Below are 24,476 nucleotides of genomic sequence, written 5' to 3'. Positions count from 1 at the left end.
CCCTACCATTTCACAAAGAAAGTGTCAAAATGGTTAAATAAGACAAACACACTTTTGAAAAATTCCTTTATTAAAAAAGAAAAAAAAAAAAAAAAAAAAGATTCCAGCGGTGGTAATCCACTCTTGCTATCCAGCGACGGATCTCCGGGGTCCAGCGATGGATGATCATATCCAGCGACACTGCAGAGAGCACAGCGTTGACGTTTCTTATATTGGGAGGGCGGGGCCACCCGTCACCTGACCCCGCCCCTCTGACTCTGGAGAGGGAAGCCAGGGGTTCCCCAGTGACGTGTGGGTGACCCCGCCCCCTCTGATGTAACGGAAACCTGCGTTACATCAGAGGGGGCGGGGTCACCCACACGTCACTGGATATGATCATCCATCGCTGGACCCCGGAGATCCGTCGCTGGATAGCAAGAGTGGATTAGCACCGCTGGAATTTTTTTTTTTTTTTTTTTTTTTTTTTTAATAAAGGAATTTTTCAAAAGTGTGTTTGTCTTATTTAACCATTTTGACACTTTCTTTGTGCCCGCAGACCCTCACAACCAACAGCCAGGGTTGTGAGGATGAGGCCCTTGTCCTTATCAACATGGGGACAAGGTGCTTTGAGGGGTCACAGACCCCCAAAGCATCCTCCCAATGTTGAGGGTATGTGGCCTGGTACGGTTCAGGAGGGAGGGGGGGCCGCTCTCTCGTCCCCCCCTCTTTTCCTGCGGCCTGCCAGGTTGGCGGATAAAGGGTCTGATATGGATTTTTAGGGGGACCCCCACGTCAATTTTTTTTTTTAATTTGATGCGGGGTTCCCCTTAATATCCATATCAGACCTGAAGGGTCTGGTATGGATATTTGGGGGGACCCCCACGTCAATTTTTTTTTTAAATTTGACACGGGGTTCCCCTTAATATCCATGTCAGACCTGAAGGGCCTGGTAATTGAATTTAGGGGAACCCCCACGCTTTTTTTTTTTTTTTAATCAATGAATGAATGAATTGTCGGCTAATACAGAGAACACTCATTGAGTGTTCTCTGTATTAAGGAGACCCGACAATTTAGCCGCAAGTGATTTTAAAAGACTTTTTTTCCTGCACAAATGACACTTTGTGCAGCGACAGTTCTAAGCACCAGAAACATGCGCCCCTTCACAGGCATACTATAGATACCCCCCAGCTACGAAATTTAAAGGAATATTACACTTTTATTGTTTCACTTTAATCATTATTAAAATCACTGCTCCTGAAAAAACGGCCGTTTTTAAAACTTTTTTTTGCATTGATCCATGTCCCCTGGGGCAGGACCCGGGTCCCCAAACACTTTTTAGGACAGTAACTTGCATATTACCCTTTAAAATGAGCACTTTAGATTGTGAACGTTCGAGTCCCATAGACTTTAATAGGGTTCTAAAGTTCACACGAAGTTTAGGTCTGTTCGCAGGTTCTGGTGCGAACCGAACAGGGGGGTGTTCGGCTCATCCCTACACAGAACCTTGGGGTACACCCTTAATAACACTGAGCACTGGAGTACACCACTAATAACACTGAACCTTGGGATTCATTACAAATAAGACTGAACCTTGGGGTGCCCCACTAATGACACTATACCTTGGGGTAGCCCACTAATAACACTGAACCTTGGGGTACACCACTGATAAAACTGAACCTTGGGGTACACCACTAATAAGACTTAGCCTTAAAGTACTCCAATAATAGCACTGAACCTTGGGGTACATTACTAATAATACTGAACCTTGGGGTATCCCACTAATAACACTAATTCTTGGAGTACACCACTAATAATACTGAACCTTGGGGTAACCTACTAATAACACTGAACCTTGTAGTACACCACTAATAACACTGATCCTTGGGGTATACCCCTAATAACACTGAACCTTGGGGTACCACACTGATAATACTGAACCTTGGGGAACATTACTGACAAAACTGAAATGTGGGCTATTCCACTAATAATACTGAACCTCGGGCTACACCACTAACACTGATCCTCGGAGTACACCACCGATAACACTGACCCTTCGGGTATACTACTAATAAAACTGAACCATGGAGTACATTTCTAATAAAACTGAAACTTGGGTTACCCCACTGAACCTTGGAGTACACCGCTGATAATACTGACCCTTGGGGTACACCACTGATAACCTTAGACCATTCACAGTATGAATCATTAATCACTACTCTTCTGTCTTTTAGCCAGTTTTCGATCCATTTACAAATCACATTTTCTAAACCTGTAGACTATACCATACACATTGACTAATGCCGCATACACACGTAGCCGACTACCCGGTGGACTTAGTCCGGCGGACTTCCCGCCGGACTGTCCGCCGGACTTTCCAAACGGGCTACTTGCCCACACACAGCACTTTTTCAGTGGACTAATACGGCGAACTAAGTCCGCCGGACTATGCGCCGTACTTTTGAAATGAACGGACTCGCCCACACACGCGGAGGAAAGTCCGCTCATTTTGATCGCATCTCCAGGTAGGCGGGGCCCACAAAGGAGACGTCGCTGGCTCCGCCACCTGGTATGGACTTAAAGGGAAACCCCAACGCTGAAAAAATCGGAGTGGGGTTCCCCCCCAGGTCCACATCAGACCCTTGTCTGAGCACGCTAACCGGCCGGCTAGGAAAGGGGGGACGAGCGAGCGCCCCCCCCCTCCCGAGCCGTACCAGGCCGCATGCCCTCAACATGGGGGGTGCCTTGGGGAAGGGGGGCCGCGCGGCCCCCCCACCCCAAAGCACCTTGTCCCCATGTTGATGAGGACAAGGGCCTCTTCCCGGCAATCCTGGCCGTTGGTTGTCGGGGTCTGCGGGCGGGGGGCTTACCGGAATCCGGGAGCCCCCGAATACCGGCCCCCACCCTATGTGAATGAGTATGGGGTACAATGTACCCCTAGCCATTCACCTGTAAAAAAAAGTTAAAAAAAACAAAACACACAAGGGTTAAAATAGTTTATTGCACAGCTCCGGGGGTCTTCCGTCTTTGGGGGTCTTCTCGCCGGACTCCTCCGCTATCTTCTTCTAGCTCTTTTTCTAGCGGAGGAGCCCGGCTTTCTTCCTCGCCGCCGCCCTCTACTTCCGACTTCGGGGTCTTGTCCCCCTCTTCGGGGGTCTTGTCCCCCTCTTCGGTTCTTCTTGCCGGGCCACCGCGCCTTCTTCTAGCTCTTTTACAGGCGGTGGCCCGGTCTTCTGTCGCCGATTTCGCCGTCTTCTGTTCTTCTCTTCTTCTCTTCAGATGTTGCCTCGTCGCATCCTCCGCTCACAATGACGGGGACAAGGCGTGCAGTGACTTATATAGGGACATCACCGGATGATGTCCCCGCCCATTATGATGTCACAGTCCCAGAGGATGCTGGGACTATGACATCATAATAGGCGGGGACATCATCCGGTGATGTCCCTATATGAGTCGCCGTGCGCCTTGTCCCCGTCATTGTGAGCAGAGAGAGCGACGAGGCAACATCTGAAGAGAAGAAGAGAAGAACAGAAGACGGCGACAGCGGCGACAGAAGACCGGGCCTGTAAAAGAGCTAGAAGAAGGCGCGGTGGCCCGGCAAGAAATACCGAAGAGGGGGACAAGACCACCGAAGTCGTAAGAAGAGGGCGGCGGCGAAGAAGAAAGCCGGGCTCCTCCGCTAATAAAAGAGCTAGCAGAAGATAGCGGAGGAGTCCGGCGAGAAGACCCCCGAAGACGGAAGACCCCTGGAGCTGTGCAATAAACTGTTTTAACCCTTGTGTGTTGTGTTTTATTTTTACTTTTTTCCATAGGTGAATGGGTAGGGGTACATTGTACCCCATACTCATTCACATAGGGTGGGGGGCCGGTATCCGGGGCCCCCTTATTAAAGGGGGCTCCCGGGTTCCGATAAGCCCTCCGCCCGCAGACCCCGACAACCAACGGCCAGGGTTGTCAATCGCTCGTCCCCCCCTTTCCTGGCTAGCCGGGTAGCATGCTCGGACAAAGCTTCTGTCACTAAATAAAATGGTTAGCTTACAGTCCAAGGCTTTTGCCCTGCTTTGCTTTGGCTTTGCTTCCAAAATGATACTCCATGTAGCTTTAGGAGCTTCAAACCATCTTCAAAGCCTCCATAGAAGTCAATGGCAAAGCTCGGTTGAAGCCTCACCGAAGCCTCACCAAAGCCTCATTGAAGCCCTACAAAACCTCATCAAAGCCCCATCGAAACTCCACCGAAGCTTCATCAAAGCCTCATCGAAGTCTCATTGACGCACCAAGCAAAACCAAGGGGTAAACAGGACTGTAAGCTAACCATTTTATTTAGTGACAGGAGCTTTGACTGGTGTTCAGAGAGCTTTAATAAAAAGCGTGTCCTAAAGCCACGTACACACGTTCAAACAATCCGGTGGAAAAGTCCGGTGGACTCAAGTCCGCCGGACAATCCGCTCGTGTGTGGGCTCCGGCTGACTTTTTAATTTAATAATGTTTATTGAAGATTTGCATCAGAACAGAACAAAAAAAAGGAAAATACTCCTCAATACAATACAAGCTAAATCCACTCATACATAGGCTACGCAGAGCTAGACATATATGTCTCTAGATCAGAATATTGACAAATTAAACAATAAAGCCAACAGGAAGTGCATTGTAAAAACATTAGTATTATCTTGTACCCATACCAAGCAATTATGCCCCCGTGGGGTGTTATGTCTAATCAAAGCACACGAGCCACGGACCCCCTGGTGCCCCAAACGGGATCAAGCTGCAATCCAAGGGCTAGGCCCGCCCGCAAAGACCAGGACACCCCCCCACTCATCTCAACAAAGTTCAGAAACCTGGGATACCCAAAGAAATATCGGGCCAAGACCAGCCAACAACTTCACTGCCATCTCCCTTAGAACCCCAATTGGGGCCCATCCCAAAACACCAAGGGAGGTGAAGAAGAAGAGAAGAGAGAAAACGTGAGAAAAAGGGAGACAAAAACGGGGGGGGGGAAGAAAAAGAAAAAAAAAAAAAAAAAGGGGGGGAGAGGAGAAAGAAAGGCAGTGTAAAAAGCTGAATCAAATGTTACCTGTCCTAGAAGACAAAGCACCCGGCTGCACTCCTGGAATAAGAGAGATATTACACAATGTCGCCCAAGGTTCCCAGATCAACCGGAATCTTTCCGTTTTGTCATGCCACTTGGCCACTATTTGTTCTTGCACCATAATCCATGTTACCTTGGATCTGAACATCTTGTACGAAACTGTACGTTTCTTCCAGGCCTTAGCTAACGTAACTTTAGCCCCAAGGAAAACAAAAAACGCTAATTGCTGTAAATGTTTGGACAAAGCCGGGATGGAAAGATTAAGTAAGGCTAAACTGGGGTGTGGTAGTACAGCGGTCCCCGTAATTGAACTAACTGTACGAAACACTTTCCTCCAGAAGGAACGGATGCGTGGACAGGACCACCAGATATGAAACATATCTCCTCCCAGCTCACATCCTCTGAAACACCCTGGTGAGGAACCCGGAAAAATTCTTGCCAGCCTGGAAGGAACATAGTACCATCGAAACAGTACTTTGATACCTGCCTCTATTAGCGAAATATTAAGTATACCTTTGTGAGCTCTCATCGAGGCCCCGAACCACTGTTTCAAATCCCAGGAGCTGTCCAAATCAGCTTCCCACGCGAGAGCGTAGGGGGGTTTGTTGTCCTTCCCCATGAGAGCTGCGTAAATCAGGGAAATGCCCCCCCTCTGGTCCGTGACCTGCGCACACCATTGCTCATATTGCGTTATAAAAGGAGGAAGAGGTTTTGAAGTCCAAATGGAATTCAAAAAGTGTGAAATTTGTGTGAATCTGAACATTTCCGAATCAGGCATATCTAGTTTCTTTTTGCAATGTGATAAAGAAAGAGGGCCGGAAGGAGAAAAGAAGTGTCCGATTCTGTATAACCCCTTATCCGTCCACCATTTAAAAGCTTCTATATTTTCCCCCGGAGGAAAATCCCCATTATGAAAAATGTGAGTCAGAGGTTTCAGTGGAGAGATCAAAGAGCCCCGTTTGAATAGGTTGGAACAAAGCGCCAATGAATGCGAGAGAGTGGGAGCTAGAATCGCTGGTCTGCGTTTAGGACAACATCCCATCAGGAAATCTATTGTGTGGTGGGGAATAGATTGCCTTTCCATCAATAACCAGTCCGGTTTTACAGAAACCGAGAAAGCCATTGATATCTGGGCCAGTTGTGCCGCTTGATAATAACCCCATAAATTGGGAAGGCCCAACCCTCCTTGAGATTTCAATCGGTAGAGTGTGGCTGAGGAGCACCTATAGCCTTTCTTCCCCCAGACAAACCTCACTATATCCGTTTGCATTTTGTCAAGGAATGTTTTGGGGACTAGAATTGGGAGCGAGCGGAACAAGTACAATAGACGTGGTAGAAGTGTCATTTTCACCGCATTAATCCTACCCATCCAGGAGATGCCACAACCAGACCAACGTACTAAATCCTCTCTGCATTTTTGCGTCATGTAGGGATAATTAGCTTTGAATAGAGTGTGTATATCTGAAGTGAGTTTTATTCCCAAGTATGGGAGCTGGGATTGTGCCCAGGAGAAGGTAAAATTATTCGAAAGTTGTGCTAGCACATCGGTAGGTAGCGTAACATTCAGGGCTAAAGATTTCTCCATATTGACCCGGAGTCCCGAGATCTTACTAAAATCTAATAAAGTCCGATTAATGATGGGCATAGAGGTCAGGGGCGATGTAACAAAAAGAAGAAGGTCATCCGCATAGAGGGCGCATTTATGTTCGCCAGACCCACACCTGACCCCCCTAATGTCGGGGTTAGAACGTAAGGCAATGGCTAAAGTTTCTATGGCTATGGCAAAAAGAAGTGGAGATAATGGGCACCCCTGTCTTGTCCCCCTACCAATACCAAACTTGTTAGAATATCTGCCCAACAGACGCACCTGAGCCGAAGGATTAGAATACAGAGCCGATATGAGGTTAAGAAAGTATTTACCGCACCCCCACCTCTCCAAAATATCCGTAAGGTACCGCCAATCAATAGAATCAAAGGCCTTATGAAGGTCAATGGACAGCAGGAACCCCTGTTGCGGGGATCCCCCGTCCCATTGTGCCTTTAGGAGTGAAATAACACCTACTGCGCGTCTAATCTGGTCTGGTCCTTGTCTCCCAGGGATGAACCCCACCTGATCTTTGTGGATATACCGGGAGATAAAGCTTGAAAGCCTATTCGCCAGTATTTTCGTCATTATCTTAATATCATTATTGATAAGCGATATAGGCCTAAAATTGCCTACCACGCTGGCATCTTTACCAGGTTTTGGAATCACCGATATAAATGCCGAGTTCATGTCCAAAGGCATGGCAGTACCATCCCTGAGAGAGTTAAACATTTTCACCAGATAAGGAGCCAGAGAAGGGCCAAACTTCTTATAATAACCGTTGGAGAATCCGTCCGGACTCGGGGCAGAACCCACCGAAAGCATTTTAATAGTGTCAAGTACTTCCGCCTGAGTGAACGGATCCTCCATAAGGTCCCTGTGATCCTCCGAGAGCTTGGGCAGTGGGAGATCACTCAGGAGCCTCTCCCGAGCACCCTTGGAGGGACTAGTCCCCTGCTTGTATAAGTCCGAGTAGAACTGCAAAAAGGTGTCCATGACTTTAACAGGATTCTGAGAGAGGTCCCCTGAGTGAATCCTGATCTTAGGGAAGGATTGAGATCGTGGTTTGGGAGTCAGTTTTACTGCTAGGCGTGAGCCCACCCTGTCTTTTTGTGCATAAAATTTAGCCCCCGTCCAAGAAAGATGTTGAGCAGCCGCTGTAGTTAAGGACATATTCAGTCGGGCCTTGACCTCGTCTAGTTTGGCTAATGAATCCGCCGTAGGACGCTGTTTGTGTGTTTTAGCTAGGGAACGGAACTCCTCCGTGAGTTTAAGGGTGTCAGCCCGATGTTGCGCTTTGAGATTAGAGGATAACTGGATTAATTTGCCTCTCATTACAGTTTTATGTGCAGCCCACAAAGTAACTGGCGTCACCTCCCCGGTATCATTCAGCTCAAAGTATTCCCGAATAGCAGTCTCCAACACTGCGCTATGTGCAGGGTCACTCAAAATGGATTCCCGGAGACGCCAACATGGGCGGCTCCCAGAGCCCACAGGTCTCCTGGACACTACCACCACCATGGAGTGGTCCGATAAGGACGAGTCCAAAATCCTGGCAGTAACCAGCAGAGGAACCGTCTGGGATTTCGTAAATATGTGATCTATTCTGGCGTAGGTGCGGTGCGGCGCCGAAAAATGCGTATAGTCCTTCGCCCGAGGGTTCATCTCCCGCCAAGAGTCAATCAGACCATCCGCGTGGAGCATGCGAGCTATGCTATTGCTCTGTTTTGACGGACGCTTGGGTTTTGACCCCCCAGATCCCGATTTATCCAGAGAAAAGTCAAATGCTACATTTGAGTCACCTCCAATAAATACCGTGCCCTGAAGATGGATCTGAAGCTTCCTCAGCATGGATGCAAAAAAGGAGCTTTGGCCCTTATTGGGTGCATAGTAGGAAACAAATGTGTAGCGTTCTCCATCTATGTATCCCGAAACCAGAATATATCGCCCCTGTGGGTCCTGAACAATCTCAGGTTGAGAGAGGTTTATATGTTTGGAGAAACACACTGCCACACCTCTAGTCTTGTTTTCCGCGGAAGCCAAAAAGAACTGAGGATAGTGCTGATGTAAAAATGTGGGTTTGAAAGAGGAAGGGAAGTGCGTCTCCTGTAGCAACAAAATGTCTGCATGTATGGATCGGTAATGTTCTAGAATCTTCCTGCGTTTTAGTGGAGAGTTAAGGCCCTGAGTGTTATGCGAAACTAGTTTAAGGGTGGGCACTTTAGCAGGTGTGTCAGCCATGGACCAGAGGGGGGGAACCCACGCAACTGAAAAATAACTCACCGCTCACATGAGGAGAGCCACGCTGTGTGCGAAGCAAGAACCACCAAGAGATCCTATAGATGTCCAGGAGTGCAGGCCGGATGTCGTATGTGAAGTTGTCTTGTCTGCAATAAACATGAGGAGAAAGGAGAAAGAAAGAGATGAAAAAGAAAAAGAATAAACCATCATAGAGAGAGAGAACATCAGCATGAGGAGAACCATGTTGTAACATCTTTGCGTGGACAGAAAAATACATACAGGGGACCCCCGTCCCCTTTCTCCCCCCTGAGCGATCGGAACCCCTCCAACCAACTCTCCTTCGTAAATGAACGGGACAACCCCAGAAAAGGTTACCCCGAAAATGGCCCAGAAGCGTAAACATTACCTCTGAGCCAGGGGGAGCGCACTAAATCCACCACCGCCCCGCCACCTTAAATATATAAACTGTGGAGCTGTCACCAGCTCTTATCGAGAATTTAAACCGAGCGCCCCTCAAGAATTATGACCATGGAGTAACACTCCTGTACCTATGGCAAAGATAATGGCCCAATTCTCTATTCAGACCCACCTTCCCCCACCCCCCCACCCCCCAAATAGAGATGGTGGAGAAATGGCCATACCCTTATCATACCAGTATCTAATGGCCGTAGAGGACTCTTCAAAACAAGGATTGTGAAAATGAGCATATCCCCGAAAACATTCCCTGCTACCATATACAGTTAACCTAGTAACTTTCCCGATAATGCAAATACTGTACAGGCCCGTCTGATATGAGAAGAGTTCGTTGTACCGGTCATTCGAGTCCATAATAGCAAGGCCTGAAACCTCGACCTGAAACTAAAAAAAAGTTAACCTGGACCAAAGTTATTATGCAAAAAGAAATTTTATAACAAGAGTTATAAAAATACCAAAAATGTAAAAAATGCAAAAAGTGCCAAAGCCCTCCTCCATACAGATACATGGCGAAAGGAGAGCAGAACATCAGACAACTTAGGGAGGGGAAGAAGTCCCCCAAAAAGAACATTTCAGAACATGGGAAGACTTCCCAACCATAACCCTCTAGGTAGAGGAGGGGGCCAAGAGAGTCCCGTAAGACCCCCGAGTCCCGTGGCCCGGGCCTCAACCAGGGGAACCCCGAAAAAGTGTGAGTTCAGCCCCCATATGGGGAAACAAAAATAGTCTCAAGGTGGTAGATTTTCTTTGGATCGTTTGGAGCTTTGCGTCAGCCAGATCTGTTGCAGCGGGCTCGCTGGAGGAGGCCTCTTGGTTGAAGCTGGGGTGCCCCTGCTGGAAGTTTCCATTGCGGGTTCCAGTTGTATCAGACCTAGTCGAGTCAAAAGTTTTTCGCCTTCCTGGAACGAGGAGAATCCAAAGCTTTTGTTCTTGTAAGAAAAGTTCAGCCTCAAAGGGAACGACCATCTGTATGCGATTTCTTTGTCCAACAAAACTTGTAGCAAAGGTTTAAACGACCTTCTCCTCTGTATAGTGTATGGGGAGAGGTCAGCGAATAGCTGGATCTTGTGACCCTGGAACGAGAGATTTTCTGCATATCTGGATTTTCGCATGACCTCCTCCTTCACCGAGTAATAGTGCGGCTTGACTATAATGTCCCTGGGTAAACCGTCAGAGCGGGGGGCCTGGAGAGCCCTATGTGCTCTATCCAATTCTAGATGGCGATCCGGGATGTCAGGGATCAAATTCTTAATGAGAGATCTCACCACCTTGTGAACCTCTTTTTCAGATTCTGGTATCCCCCGTACCCTAAAATTGTATCTTCTTGACCTGTTTTCGAGGTCATCGATTTTTGCAAACGCAGTCTCTAGTTGGTCCTGAACCTCCTCCAATCTAGCCGAATTTTGATTGATCCGTAATACAGCCTGGTCAGTTTTCCGTTCTACAGTGTCCAGTCTCAGACCTATTTGCTGCAGATCTGCATGTATGGAGGTAGTGATCTGATTAGCCTGAATAGCAAGTCTTTTGGAAAGCATATGTGAGAAAGCTGTCATCATGGAAGGAAAGTCTGTGGGGGGAGGGAAATCTTCCTGTGCCTCACTGACTGCCAGCAGCATGCCTGTATGGGGATCCCTCATAGGTGTAGTGGGATATCCTGCACTCAATCCCCCTAGCAATGACTCAGTGGAAGAGGGAGAGTGAACTGAAGGTAGAGGGGCACAGTCTGTACCTTGAAAAGGCATCCGATCCTGGTCCTGGTCCGCTATGGAATCCTCCTGAGGAGCTGTGACTGGGAGGCCTCGTGTAGCCGCCGCCATCTTGGCGTAACTGACAGGGCCGGTTTCGGCCTTCATACGGCCTGACAAGTCCTTTCTGGCGCTCGGGGACGCCATCCGCGGGTTCCCTGAGTGTTCCCCCACCAGGATCTGCTGTCCGGTATGGCGTGGGGGCGCTCGGAAGGCTCCGGTGGATAGAACAGGACGGCGGTGGAGCGGAGCTCTAGATGCCGGCGGCCATCTTAGGAGACCCCGCGCATGCGCTCCTCCGGCGGACTTTTTTTACCCAAAAGTCCAGTAGACTTAGAAAGTAGTTTTGCACTCAAATATGTCTGCCGGACTCGCATTTCGGCGGACAATACGGCCATGTGTGTGCTAGTCCACCGTACTTTTGAAATGAACGGATTTTTTCCGCCCTGAGAAAAGTCCGCTCATTTTGAGCGCGGCTCCAGGTAGCCGGGACCAGCGAAGGAAGCATCGTTGGCCCTGTCACCTGGTTTGGACTTAAAGGGGAAGCCCTACGCCGAAAGAACGCCCAGGTCCATATCAGACCCTTCTCCGAGCACGCTACCCGGCCGGTCAGGAAAGGGGGTGGGTACGAGCGAGCACCCCTCCCCCCGAGCCGTACCAGGCCGCGTGCCCTCAACATGAGGGGATGCTTTGGGGAAGGGGGGCCGTGCAGCCCCCCCACCCAAAGCACTTTTTCCCCATGTTGATGAGGACAAGGGCCTCTTCCCGACAACCCTGGCCGTTGGTTGTCGGGGTCTGCAGGCGGGGGGCTTATTGGAATCCGGGAGCCCCCTTTAATAAGAGGGCCCCCCGGATCCCGGCCCCCCACCCTATGTGAATGAGTATGGGGTACAATGTACCCCTACCCATTCACCTGTAATAAAAATGTAAAAAAAAAACACAACACACAAGGGTTCAAATAGTTTATTGCACAGCTCCGGGGGTCTTCTTCCGTCTTCGGGGGTCTTCTCGGCGGACTCCTCCGCTATCTTCTGCTAGCTCTTTTACTAGCGGAGGAGCCCGGCTTTCTTCTTTGCCGCCTCCCGGGGGTCTTTTTCCGACTTCGGGGGTCTTGTCCCCCTCTTCGGGGGTCTTGTCCTCCTCTTCGGTTCTTCTTGCTGGGCACTGATTACTGTGTAAATGTCACTAGCAGGGTAGAGGTTAACACTAGGGGGCGATCAAGGGGTTAATTGTGTGTTCTAACTGTATGGGGATAGGACTGGCTAGGAGAGGAGACATATAATTTTTCCTACTTAGTGGGAACAAACGATATGGCTCCTCTTCCTTGACAGCACAGGGATTTGTGTGTTTACACACACAAATCCCCATGCTGGCGCACGTGCACGCGATTGCGCATAGCCAGCAGCGATTGTGCCTGCCGGCCACGCACATTGGGTCCCCCGCCATGCAGCATGCGTGCCCTCTGGTGGCCGCTAAAGAGAAGGATGTACCCATATGGGATTTCGCCCAGGGGAGCCATTCTGCTGCAGTATATTTGTGTGAGCTGGTCGGGAACAAAATTGCTGATTTCAAAATTTATGCAAAAAATGTATGCAAAAAATGAAAAAACTTGACCCAGTAGGCAGGTGGTTAATGTTATTTGGCAACCTTCAAAAGTGAACATACTAATAAAATGTACTTAAATGTATGTATACCATTTTTACTGATATATTAATAAATGCATGTCACACTTAACATAGGTGGTCAGACACTATAGCTGGCTTCTGTGTTCTTCACTTATAGCAGCCCCCTGTCCTATTGGTTAAGCAGGACTACCAGTAATCGTTCACCCCCAGGACTGGCTACCAAAACATCAGACTCTTTATTCAAACAAAGGTACAGAGATATAAACTCAGAGGACAATCCACCGGCTTTGCATAATGACACAGGGTGGAGTAAACTACATTTAGTAATAAGAGACACACAGGTGTATTCAACTTCTCATCAGTAGACTGTTCTTTCAGCAGGGAGGCTGTTGGAGGAATCCCCCTCCCCTCTCCACCCTACCCCCAATCTACATGCTAGAAACACATAACATCACATAATAGGTTGCTCCCAAGGCAGACAGAAACAATAGAACAATGGGATACAGCCACACCTCAAACGATCTAGTAAAAGGTCCACAACAGTCCATGAGAACAAGCTCATAAAACATATCAACAGTTGGAAAGGTGAAGTTATTTATCTTGATATATTTCTGGAGGGATATTGTTAAGAAATATCAATGCCTCAAGTGAAAGAGCCCCTTCATTCTTTCAACACAAACCACACACACAGAATCCAGGACAACAACATTAAAGGAAATGGTAAGTCCGGTGTGGTCGTACGGTGAGTCAGGTTAAGCAGACCTGACTGGGCTTCTCAGTCACCCTGTGCCCCTAATAGACACAGGGTAACTTACACATATGAGGGGCCGGGGGAGCTGGGCATGGAGCTTCCAGTGTTCTCCAAGGTAAGCTGGGTTCCCCAAGCCCCCCACCCACTAGTGACTCCCGTCACAAATACAGTACATATATATAAATATTTTTAAATCATAGCATCTATAAATGATTTATTAACCTGTTGTTCAGAATGTAAAGCTTTGATCTATATCATTAATGGGTTTTGTCTGTTTTATTCATCTAGACTTGGAGGATAAAGTCTTCGTCTTCCCCAAAGAAACCGACACAGATCATGTCATTCTAAGACCAACAATTACAAGGCCATTGCAGGAAGTCAGCGTCTGTCTACGTTCTTATACCGAACTTTCCCGCCCCTATACTCCCTTCTCTCTTGCTACTCCCGAGAAGGACAATGCCTTTGTGATCTACTTACAGCCTCCAAGCACTTGTTCCATATATATCAACCAGGAACTCACTAGCTTTAAGGCAGACTCTGAGTCTTTGGAATGGAGACACATCTGTGTGACCTGGGACTCCAACACTGGAGTGGTCCAACTTTGGGTCAATGGGAAACTCTACCCCAGAAGAGTCTCCATGAAAGGGTCTTCTATCGCAGCTGAGACCAGCATTGTTCTGGGACAGGAACAAGACTCTTTCGGTGGAAAGTTTGATGATAAGCAGTCACTGGTTGGTGAAATAAGTGACGTCCACATGTGGGATTATGTCCTGACTCCAGAAGACATCAAGAAAGTCATCTCTGGCAGACACAATGGAAATGTCATTAATTGGATATCTCTATACATAGAGATCAAAGGGGAAGTTCTTGTCCAGCCCAGATCTCAGTGAAAGGCAATGAGATCATTGTATACACTTTGCTTTTTAAGACGCTCCAACTGCTGGTTCTGAATTATAGTGATAATGATGATTTATTTGTCATCCCCGTCAATCATGAGGGTTGACAATGATAAGTGAAAATCAAGTAATCAAGCAATCAATGTTTTCATAGTGTAAAACACATGGAAATTGTAAACAGGATTCCAAATAATTATTCGTTTGTTTTTTCTTCAATGGTAACATAATAGTTCTGCTTGTTTTATAACCTTATAAACTTAATGCAATGGATATTAACATAAACCATCTAAAATAAAATATATAAACTGACAATGTACAAGCTGCATTCTTTTCTTTGCTATAAAATCTGAAATTTAATTGGTCAGTTTTAATCACCTTTCACTCTTCCTTCATCTTCAAGTATTTGTAGGAGATAATAAGGGTTAGAACCAAAGAGAAGATGCCTCAAACATTCCCAGCCTTGCACAGGGGGGCAATAAGTGTGGCAACTGTGATCTGGTAAGTCCAAGAACCATCACGGCACTGTAAATATCTGGCACCAACTGATAATATTCATCATAGTTATAATTAGTAATGAGCCAAAACTTACCTGATTTTGGTTTGGGGTACTTCAATCAAAATTTGGATGTCAAATCCAAACCCCATTGAAATCCATAGAAGTGTAGCCCCCTTGTCCTAAACAAGGGGTTACTATCTACAGTAGGTTACCACGATATTGTGTTAATCTTGCTGCTTTTATCGGCGAGATTGACACCCTGCAAGCCCCCAGTTGCGGGAGCCAGCACCGAGCTGGCTCACAACGGGAAAGGAAAAATTAGTTTTCTTCCTTTCTCAACGAGCGAAAAGCATTGCTAACATTGAGGCCGAGTTCACACTGGTGCGGGGATCCGACTGGGATCACCGCCCATACCAGCCACTGTATTTGGTATGAATCTTGAGGGAGAACTCCACACCAAATTTTAAATAAAAAAACGAAATGGGTTCCCCTCCAAGAGCACACCAGGCCCTTAGGTCTGGTATGGATTTTAAGGGGAATCCCCTACACCGAAAAAACGGCATGGGGTCCCCCCAAAATCCATACCAGACCCTTATCCGAGCACGCAGCCCGGCCGATCAGGAAAGGGGGTGGGGACGAGAGAGCGCCCCCCTCCTAAACGGTACCAGGCCGTATGCCCTCAACATGGAGGGGTGGGTGCTTTGGGGAAGGGGGGCGCCCTGCGGCCCCCCCACCCCAAAGCACCTTGTCCCCATGCTGATGAGGAAAAGGGCCTCTTCCTGACAACCCTGGCCGTTGGTTGTCAGGGTCTTCGGGCAGGGAGGTTTATCAGAATCTGGAAGCCGACTTTAATAAGGGGGCCCCCACTCTATGTGAATGAGTATGGGGTACCCCTACCCATTCACCTGGGGAAAAAAGTGTTAATAAAAAAACACACTAGACAGGTTTTTAAAGTTATTTATTAGGCATCTCCGGGGGTCTTCTTCCGACTTTAGGGTCTTCTTCCGACTCCTTCGCACTCTCTCCCACTGTAATACTGTGTATGAGATGAGCGACCACTTATATAGGCATGGGGCGTGGTCAAACGGTGACCCGGGCCCTTATGACGTCACAGTCCCAGCATGCCCCGGGACTTGACGTCATAAGGGGCGGCCCCATGCCTATATAAGTGGTCGTGCACCTCGCACCCGGTATTATAGAGGGAGAGAGTGTCGTGTCAACATTGGAAGAAGAGAAGAGGGAAGAAGGACGCAGAAGACCGGGCCACCACTAGTAAAAGAGCTGGAAGAAGATAGCGGAGGAGCCGGCAGAAGAACCGGAGAGTGAAAGAAGAGGCCGGAGAGTGTGGAGAAGAAGCGGAGAGCGCGAAAGAGTCGGAAGAAGACCTCCAAAGTCGGAAGAAGACCCCCGGAGCTGCCTAATAAATTACTTTAAAAACCTGTCCAGTGTGTTTTTTTATTGACACTTTTTTTCCCCAGGTGAATGTGTAGGGGGTATGATGTACCCCCATACTTATTCACATAGGGTGGGGGGCCGGGATCCAGGGGCCCCCCGCAGACCCTGACAACCAATGGCCAAGGTTGTCGGGAAGAGGCCCTTGTCCTCATCAACATGGGGGTGAATAGTGTCCCCAAAGCAAGCCTCTTTCTATGGGGGCACTCAAGCATACTCACTCCCGAGCCCCACTCCTGTGAATGGACATTGTCCATTCTCACACAGAGCGGGGCTCAGCCCTGTCCCTGCACTCTCCTCATTGGCTCCCTTGCTGGGATTCCCAGCAGTCAGAGCCAATGACTCCCGCTGCTGTGTGAACCAATGAGGAGAGAGAGGCCCCAGAGAACCACTGCTTTCATCCACATCGCTGGATCAAGATGGGGCTCAGATAAGTATAGGGGGGGCTGGGGGAGGAGTTGCACCCAGGTTTCTTACCTTAAAGTGGTTGTAAAGGCAGAATGTTTTTTAACTTAATGCATTCTATAGCAAAAATAAAGATAAATGGTGATCTTGCACAATGGTGTTTTAGCAAGGCTGACAATAAATGTGACAATAAATCATAAAGTCCACAAAATGGTCGAAAACTGTGGAAAAAGACCTAAAAAAACTCAATGGTTGAAAAACATAAATGGTAGAAGTCCATATGTAGATATAGGTTAGCCACTTCTCCAATATATCATATCATAAACTTCAATCCCATATGTGATGTGTATCGAGTAGAAAATGAGCTCACAGAACTCTCACCTTGAATCTGTGTATAACCATTATCCAAATTATATAGATAGCCTTTAACATTCCCCAAATTCTATTCCACCGTCCTCCACTAGGGCGTCTCCATCTGAATGTGTATCTCCAAGTATCATACCCCCAGCCAAGCCATTGGAGATCCTAAATGTCTTAGATAGGAGGCTGGAGGTGTAAACCTGGGCAGAGGGCTTGGAGTAAAGTGACAACATTTCTGATTGGATCAAGCCCTGAAAGCCAAATTTAGACAGGACCACTGACATGTACCCCAGTGTACCCTGTTGAACGCCTTCTCCATGTCAATAGAGAGAAGAAGAGAAGGCTTTCAACCAGATTCTGCGTGGTGTATGAAGTTTATTATTCATCTGGTGGTGTCGGGGGCTTGCCTACTTTTAGTAAAACCTAGTTGGTCTGGTTTAATCAGTGTGGGAAGGTTTGGTGTATGGGGATATGGGACGAAGGTTGGAAGGGGTACTCGTATCCTCGCTTGGTTTCCAGAGTATGACAATATGTGCTGCTAACATCTGCAGTGGGAAGGTTTCAGCAGACTCTGTTTACAAGTATGTATATGCACCCAACTCCCCTAACGTGACCTATTTTCAGGACATGACCAAATGGCTTCTAAAACACCCAACACCGCTAATATAGTGGGATGGGGGGAGGGGGGGATTTTAACACTGTAATGCAATGGGATGAAGATCGTAGATCCTGCAAGCACAATCTGCAGACACGGATAAATTCCCTTTCCCTTGAGAATCCCCACCATCATCCATTATGTCAGCACTGAATATGATAGATTCTTGGCACCTTATGCCGCGTACACACGACCGGACTTTGCGACCGAACTGGTCCGACGGAACGAATCAACTGGTCCGACGGAACTAATCCGTCTGACAATTTGACTGTGTGTAGGCTTCATCGGACCTTCAGCAGACCCTTTCTGTCAAAAATCAGACGGATTTAGAACATGTTTCAAATCTTTCTGACGGACCCGAGTCCGGTAGAAAATCCATTCGTCTGTATGCTAGTCCGACGGATGAAAACTGATGCTAAAGAAGCTATTGGCTACTGGCTATGAACTTCCTTATTCTAGTCCGGTCGTACGTCATCGCGGTCAAATCTGTCGGGCTTTGGTGTAATTGTGTGTAGACAAGTCCAAATCGGCGGAAGTCCGTCGAAAGTCCGTAGAAAAGTCAGACGGAATTCAGTCCGTCGAAAGGTCCGGTCGCGTGTGCACGGCATTAGCCATCCTACAGACAATGTATATACCTTCTATTCCCCTTCACACGACTCATTGGCTAGACTAGACTACCTTTTCTGCTTCTCCTCCTCACTACTCCTTACCATCCGGCAATCCTATATAAATGAGCAGGTTTTTTCAGACCACTCTCCTGTATCTTTAACACTAGATGCACTGCAGGTGCACACAACCCCCAAATTATGGAGGTTCCCCACATATTTGGCCCACAATGAAGACTTTTTACACCACCTCTGCGCAACCTGGACGGACTATGAAACACATAATCAGGAGCACACAAGTAACCCAATAATATTTTAGAAAGCAGACAAATCTTTCCCCTGGGGCAAGATAATTGCATACGCAACCTCCTTTAAAAAAGCCTCACTACACCATTACAAACAGGCCAGTTTTGGCAAGTTACAATGTATCTTGGCCAGCTCTGACTCGCTGGAGCACAGAGAAAGCCTGGCATGTAGCCTAACATCAATGTGACCTTTGGGCAGAACAACAAGAAAAGATATAACAATCATAATTGGAAGTTCAACTACATAGGCAAACTAGACTTAAACACCCACATACACTCACCGGCCACGTTATCAGGTATACCTCTTCAATTGCTTGGTGACACATAGTGCTAATCAAATGGCATCATCAAAATTGGGAACAAAGAGGATTTAAGTGACTTTGCACGTGGCGTGGTTGTTGGTGACAGACAGGCTGGTCTGAGTATTTAAAAGAGAAGTAGAGGCTTTTTTTTCTCCATCATACTTATCTAGGTGGATGCAACATTGGTCCGATGCTCCATCTGTCCCCCGCGCCTCTGCACTGAGAACTGAGCAATCAAACATCGCTGATCACTCAGTTTTCACAGCTCCGTGTGTAGAGAGCTGTAGACGGTCAGTCACAGCTTTCTGCTCTTCTTCCTCCTCGCTCATTGGAGGGCTGGGCTGTAGAGAAGGTGGAATGGCCGTCTCAGGCTCTCATTGGCTCGTTATGAGGCAGGGCGGGGTGTCAGTCCAGGCACTTGGCGGATCCAGGCTCCGTAGTTTGATTGGCTACAGCAGCAGAAGACCACATTGGGTGCCACTCCTGTCAGCTAAGATCAGGGAACTGAGGCTACAATTGGCACAGGATCACCAACATTGGTCTGGATTTCAGCTGTGACATTCAAATGGTATGGTCAGAATGTGGCCTTAACAACATGAAAATATGGACCCATCCTGCCTATTAACAGTTCAGGCTGGTGGTGGTGGTGTAATGGTGTGGAAGATATTTTCTTGGCACACTTTGGGCCCCTTAGTACCAATTGAGCATGGTTTAAACACCACGGCCTACCTGAGTATTATTGCTAACCATGTCCATCCCTTTATGACTACAGTGTCTCCATCTTCTGATGGCTCCTTCCAGCAGGATAATGCACCATGTCACAAAGCTCCAATCATCTCACCACTGGACAATGAGGTCACTGTACTCCAATGGCCTCCACACTCATTACATCTCATCCAAAAGAACACTTTTAGGGTGTGGTGGAAGGGAGATTGGCATCATGGATGTGCAGCCGACAAATCTGCAGCAACTGCGTAATGTTATCACATCACTATGGACCAAAATCTCTGAGGAACGTTTCCAACACCTTGTTGTATCTATGCCACCAAGAACTAAGGCAAAAGGGGGTCCAACCAGTACTAGAAAAGTGGATCTAATAAAGTGGCCAGTGAGTGTAACCCAACCCATATCTTGGCTCTCAGAGACAAAGCCGGTCAACTCACCCAATCCCCAATGGAGATTATGGAGATTGCGCATATCCTGGAAGCTTATCATATTAAACCCCCCAATCATTTTCTGGAAGACTTAACACTTCCCAATCACTCAATGTCACAACTTGACGATCTGAATGCATCGATCTCCACAGACAAAATACTGGACACAATTAGGGTTCTATAAGGCGACCAGTGAGACACTTATACATAGCCTCACAGCCTTGTACAATGCAATCTGGGAGGGGAATAAATACATGCCCATGGGATCCCAGGCGTATATCAAACTTCTCGTCAAGAAAGGAAAGTCCCCACCCTGCCAGGCTCATACCATCTGATCTCGCTGTTAAATATAGATGCCAAAATTCTCTCCAAAATCATAACATCAAGGCTAACACCTATCCTCCCCTCACTAATCCACCCCACACAGGCAGGCTTTGTCAATGTTAACTTTCATTGCCTCTTCCTAGTCCTGACAAAGCAAGACTTTACCGGCCGCATAGTGACATTTCTACTTTCCTATGTGTGCTGGCCCATTGGCACGCATTATCACCTCAACAGGTATGTCAGACCCCCATACCCCTAGATAAAGGCACCAGGCAGGGCTTTCCATTATCCCCTATGCTTTTTAACCTTGCTCTAGAACCCCTTTCAAGATTTCTGCTGACTTCATGCCCCCCTACATGGTATCCATATAGGCATAGAGGAACTTCCAACGGCACTGTTTGCAGACTACATGCTCATCTTCACATATAATCCCTCCTTGAATCTAGCCACCCTATGCTCCCTATTGGACAAATTCCACACCATGTCATTTATGACTAAAGCAAAGTACTACCTCTCACATTGGCTACCTCATAACCACTTCAGCCCCGGAAAGGATTTGTCCCTTAATGACCAGGCCATTTTTTGCGATATGGCACTGCGTCGCTTTAACGGGCAAATGCGTGGGCGTGTGACACTGTACCCAAACAAAATTTACGTCTTTTTTCTCCCACAAATAGAGCTTTCTGTTGGTGGTCTTTAATCACCTCTGTGTTTTTATTTTTTGCACTATAGACAAATAAAGAGTGAAAATTAAAAAAATATATATTTTTTTTTAACTTTGTGCTATAATACATATCCCAAAAAATATATAAACAAACAAATTCATTCATCAGTTTAGGCTGATATACATTCTTCTACATATTTTTGGTAAAAAAAAATCGCAATAGGGGTATATTGATTGGTTTGCACAAAAGTTATCGCATCTAGAAACTATGGGGATAGATTTAGGGACTTTTATTTTTTGTTATTGTTTTTACTGGTAATGGCGGCGATCTGCAATTTTTAGCAGGACTGCAACATTGCGGCAAACAAATCTGACCCCAAATGGCGCTTTTTGGGGACCAGTGACATTATTACATTGATCAGTGTATAAAAATTCACGGATTAATGTAAAATGACACTGGCAGGGAAGGGGTTAACACTAGGGGGCGATCAAGGGGTTAACTGTGTTCCCTGGGTGTGTTCTAACTGTAGGGGGAGTGGGCTGCCTGGGACATGGCAGAGATCACTGTTCCCGATGACTGGACACACTATCTCCACCGTAAAACATGGTGGTGGCAGCATCATGTGGTGGGGATGCTTTTCTTCAGAAGGGACAGGGAAGCTGGTCAGAGTTGATGGGAAGATGGATGGAGCCAAACACAGGACAATCTTAGAAGAAAACCTGTTAGAGTCTGCAAAAAACTTGAGACTGAAGCGGAGGTTCACCTTCCAGCAGGACAACAACCTGAAACATACAGCCAGAGCTACAATGGAATGGTTTTTGCATATCCATGTGTTAGAATGGCCCAGTCACAGTCCTGACCTAAATCCAATTGAGAATCTGCGGCAAGACTTGAAAATTGCTGTTCACAGATGCTCTCCATCCAATTTGACAGAACTTGAGATATTTTGCAAAGAAGAATGGGCAGAAATGTCCCTCTCTAGATGTGCAAAGCTCAGGACCGTTTTTAATGCAGGGCAAAAGGGGCAGCTGCCTTGAGCCCCATCATTGTAGTGGGGCCCAAAGCAGCTGCCTCATACTTGCCAACTATCCCAGTTTAAATTCCCTTATCCCTTGAAGTTTTAGTCCCATGCTGTGTCACGATATCTCAGTGTAAACTTCTGCTGCTGCTGCCCAGCTCTGCCCTATTGCCATGTACAGATGACTCACCTACAGACCCTGTGTTTACATGTAAATAACCTGCATTGATATGTAAATAGTGGAGGCAGTAATATGTAAATAGTCATGGGCTGCAGCATTGATATGTAAATAGAGGCGGCATTCATATGTATATAATGTCCCTCTGAGGTCACATCCACCATTACTTCTGCTGAATGCCGCCCACTGGGGAGGTAAAGGGGCATGCTTGAAAGTCCTGCCCACAACTGCGGTCATTAAGCTTAACATCAGCCTGTTCTGCAAAAGTAAGCAAATTGGAGGTGGAACCCCCTTTCTAAATAACACGGTGCCATAGCACCCTGAATTTTGGTGCTTGTGAATACGGAGGCAGGCAGTGAGGAGATGATGTGCTGCAACCTTTAGAAACCAATCAGTGAGCAGTAATGCTGTGCACTAACCTCTTGCAACCAATCAGTGAACAGTAATAATGTACAGTAACCTCTAACAACCAATTAGTGAGTGGTATAGGTGTTCAGTAACCTCTCGCAACCAATCAGTGAGCAGTATTGATGTACAGTAATCTCTAGCAACCAATAAACAAGCAGAAGTCATGTGCTGTAATCTCTAGAACGTAGCAGTGACCCATAATGTGTGCTGTACTCTCTAGCAGCCAGTCAGTGAGCTGTAATGATACACTGTAACCTCTGGCAACCAATCGCAATCACTGCCTGATCTGAATCAGTAAACTGATTTTGAGCCTAGCTGCTATTTATTGTGTGTCTCAAAGCATGTGGAGAGCGAAATTGTGTGGAAGGGGGGCCCAAGAAAATGTTTGCCCAGGGTCCAATCAATATTAAAGATGGCCCTGGCAAAGCTGGTAGAGACATCCCCAAAAGACTTGTAGAAAAAGGTGGTTCTACAAAGTATTGACTCCAGGGGGCACCATACAAATGCCCCCCACACTTTTCACATATTTATTTGTATCGTATATCATTTTCCTTCCACTTCACAATTATGTGCCACTTTGTGTTGGTCTATCACATAAAATCCCAATAAAATACAATTACGTTTCCGGTTGTAACATGGCAAAATGTGGTAAATTTCAAGGGGTATGAATACTTTTTCAGGGCGCTGTATAAGACTCTTACCGGAGCGAATGGACTCTTTATATGAAAAAAGTCACACAAGCTTTTGTATCATACCATCTGTAGGGGAACATGTGTCGCCTTCAGGCCTCTACATATGATCACCAAAACACCACACCTGAATAACGCAAGCTCTTCAGCCGTGATATACAAAGAGATTCAGGAAGGCCAACATAGTATGATGATGAAAACACGTAGGGAAGAGCTTTTGACGTCACAATGCATGCTGTAACCAGGAGGTGACTAGATCGAATCCTGGGACTGTGTATACTGATAAGCACTTTATTTTTTATTTTTTTATCAATGTGAATAGCTAGCATTTGTTCAATAAAAATTTGTATACTATGTTGGCCTTCCAGATTCCCTTTGTATGTCATGGCTGAAGACCTTGCGTTATTGGATGTGATGTTTTGGTGATCATATGTGGATAACTGGAGGCGATGGTATAATGATACACAAACTCAAGTGGTGGTGGTGGTGGTGGTGGTGGCCCACTTTGGTGTTGAGAGCATCCAGTCAATAGGATCCTTTTCATCACATTATTCACTTGTTTGGGACTAATATTCCTATTTTCAACATATTGGAGCTTACGGTATATGTTTGATTCACAATATTCACAAGTTTTTAGGGCGGCAATGTAGATTTTGATTTTGGCACACAATTTATCTAATTGTTTTTGCCAGCTGCTATTTATTGATCTGTCAGTACTACTTCTGTATTAAAATCTGTTCAGTTATGGGGTCCCTGAAATCAGGACCAATAGGAGAATTACATTTAGTTAAGGTGTTTGGAACAGTATAAGAAAATACATGACACGTTGTGAAAGCCTTGTCAGGAAAGTAAATTCGGTACGCACAGAGTAAATATGTAAGTGGATTATTTTAATATTTTATGACCTTCACTGTCAGTCCCTAGTTCTTTTGGGTGTTTATTATTAGATATCTGAGCTGTATAATTGAGGGACCAGAGATAAAAGTAGATTATATGTCACTATGATTACAAGACACATTGTGTACATTTTAATTTCTCTTTTTGTGGTGAACAATGAGGCTCTTCAGTTTTTGAGAAATGC

General features: G+C 46.7%; 1 protein-coding gene across 1 annotated transcript in view; it reads left to right on the top strand.

Moving 5' to 3' along the window:
- LOC143962130 (uncharacterized) overlaps positions 1-14,691 on the top strand; it is a 66,267-nt gene extending 51,576 nt beyond the window's left edge. Inside the window, exon 6 of the mRNA XM_077471456.1 lies at positions 13,772-14,691. Within this exon, the coding sequence (XP_077327582.1) occupies positions 13,772-14,373 (602 nt within the window). The 3' untranslated portion in view covers positions 14,374-14,691. The remainder of the gene's footprint in view (positions 1-13,771) is intronic.
- Positions 14,692-24,476: the final 9,785 nt, after the last annotated feature.

This window comes from Lithobates pipiens, unplaced genomic scaffold, assembly GCF_037356315.1.
Source record: "Lithobates pipiens isolate NorthernLeopardFrog02 unplaced genomic scaffold, aLitPip1_a1.2 Scaffold_8, whole genome shotgun sequence".
Classification (NCBI taxonomy): Eukaryota; Metazoa; Chordata; class Amphibia; order Anura; family Ranidae; genus Lithobates; species Lithobates pipiens.
Note: the sequence above shows the minus strand (reverse complement) of the source record. Positions and strands in the feature narration are given on the sequence as shown.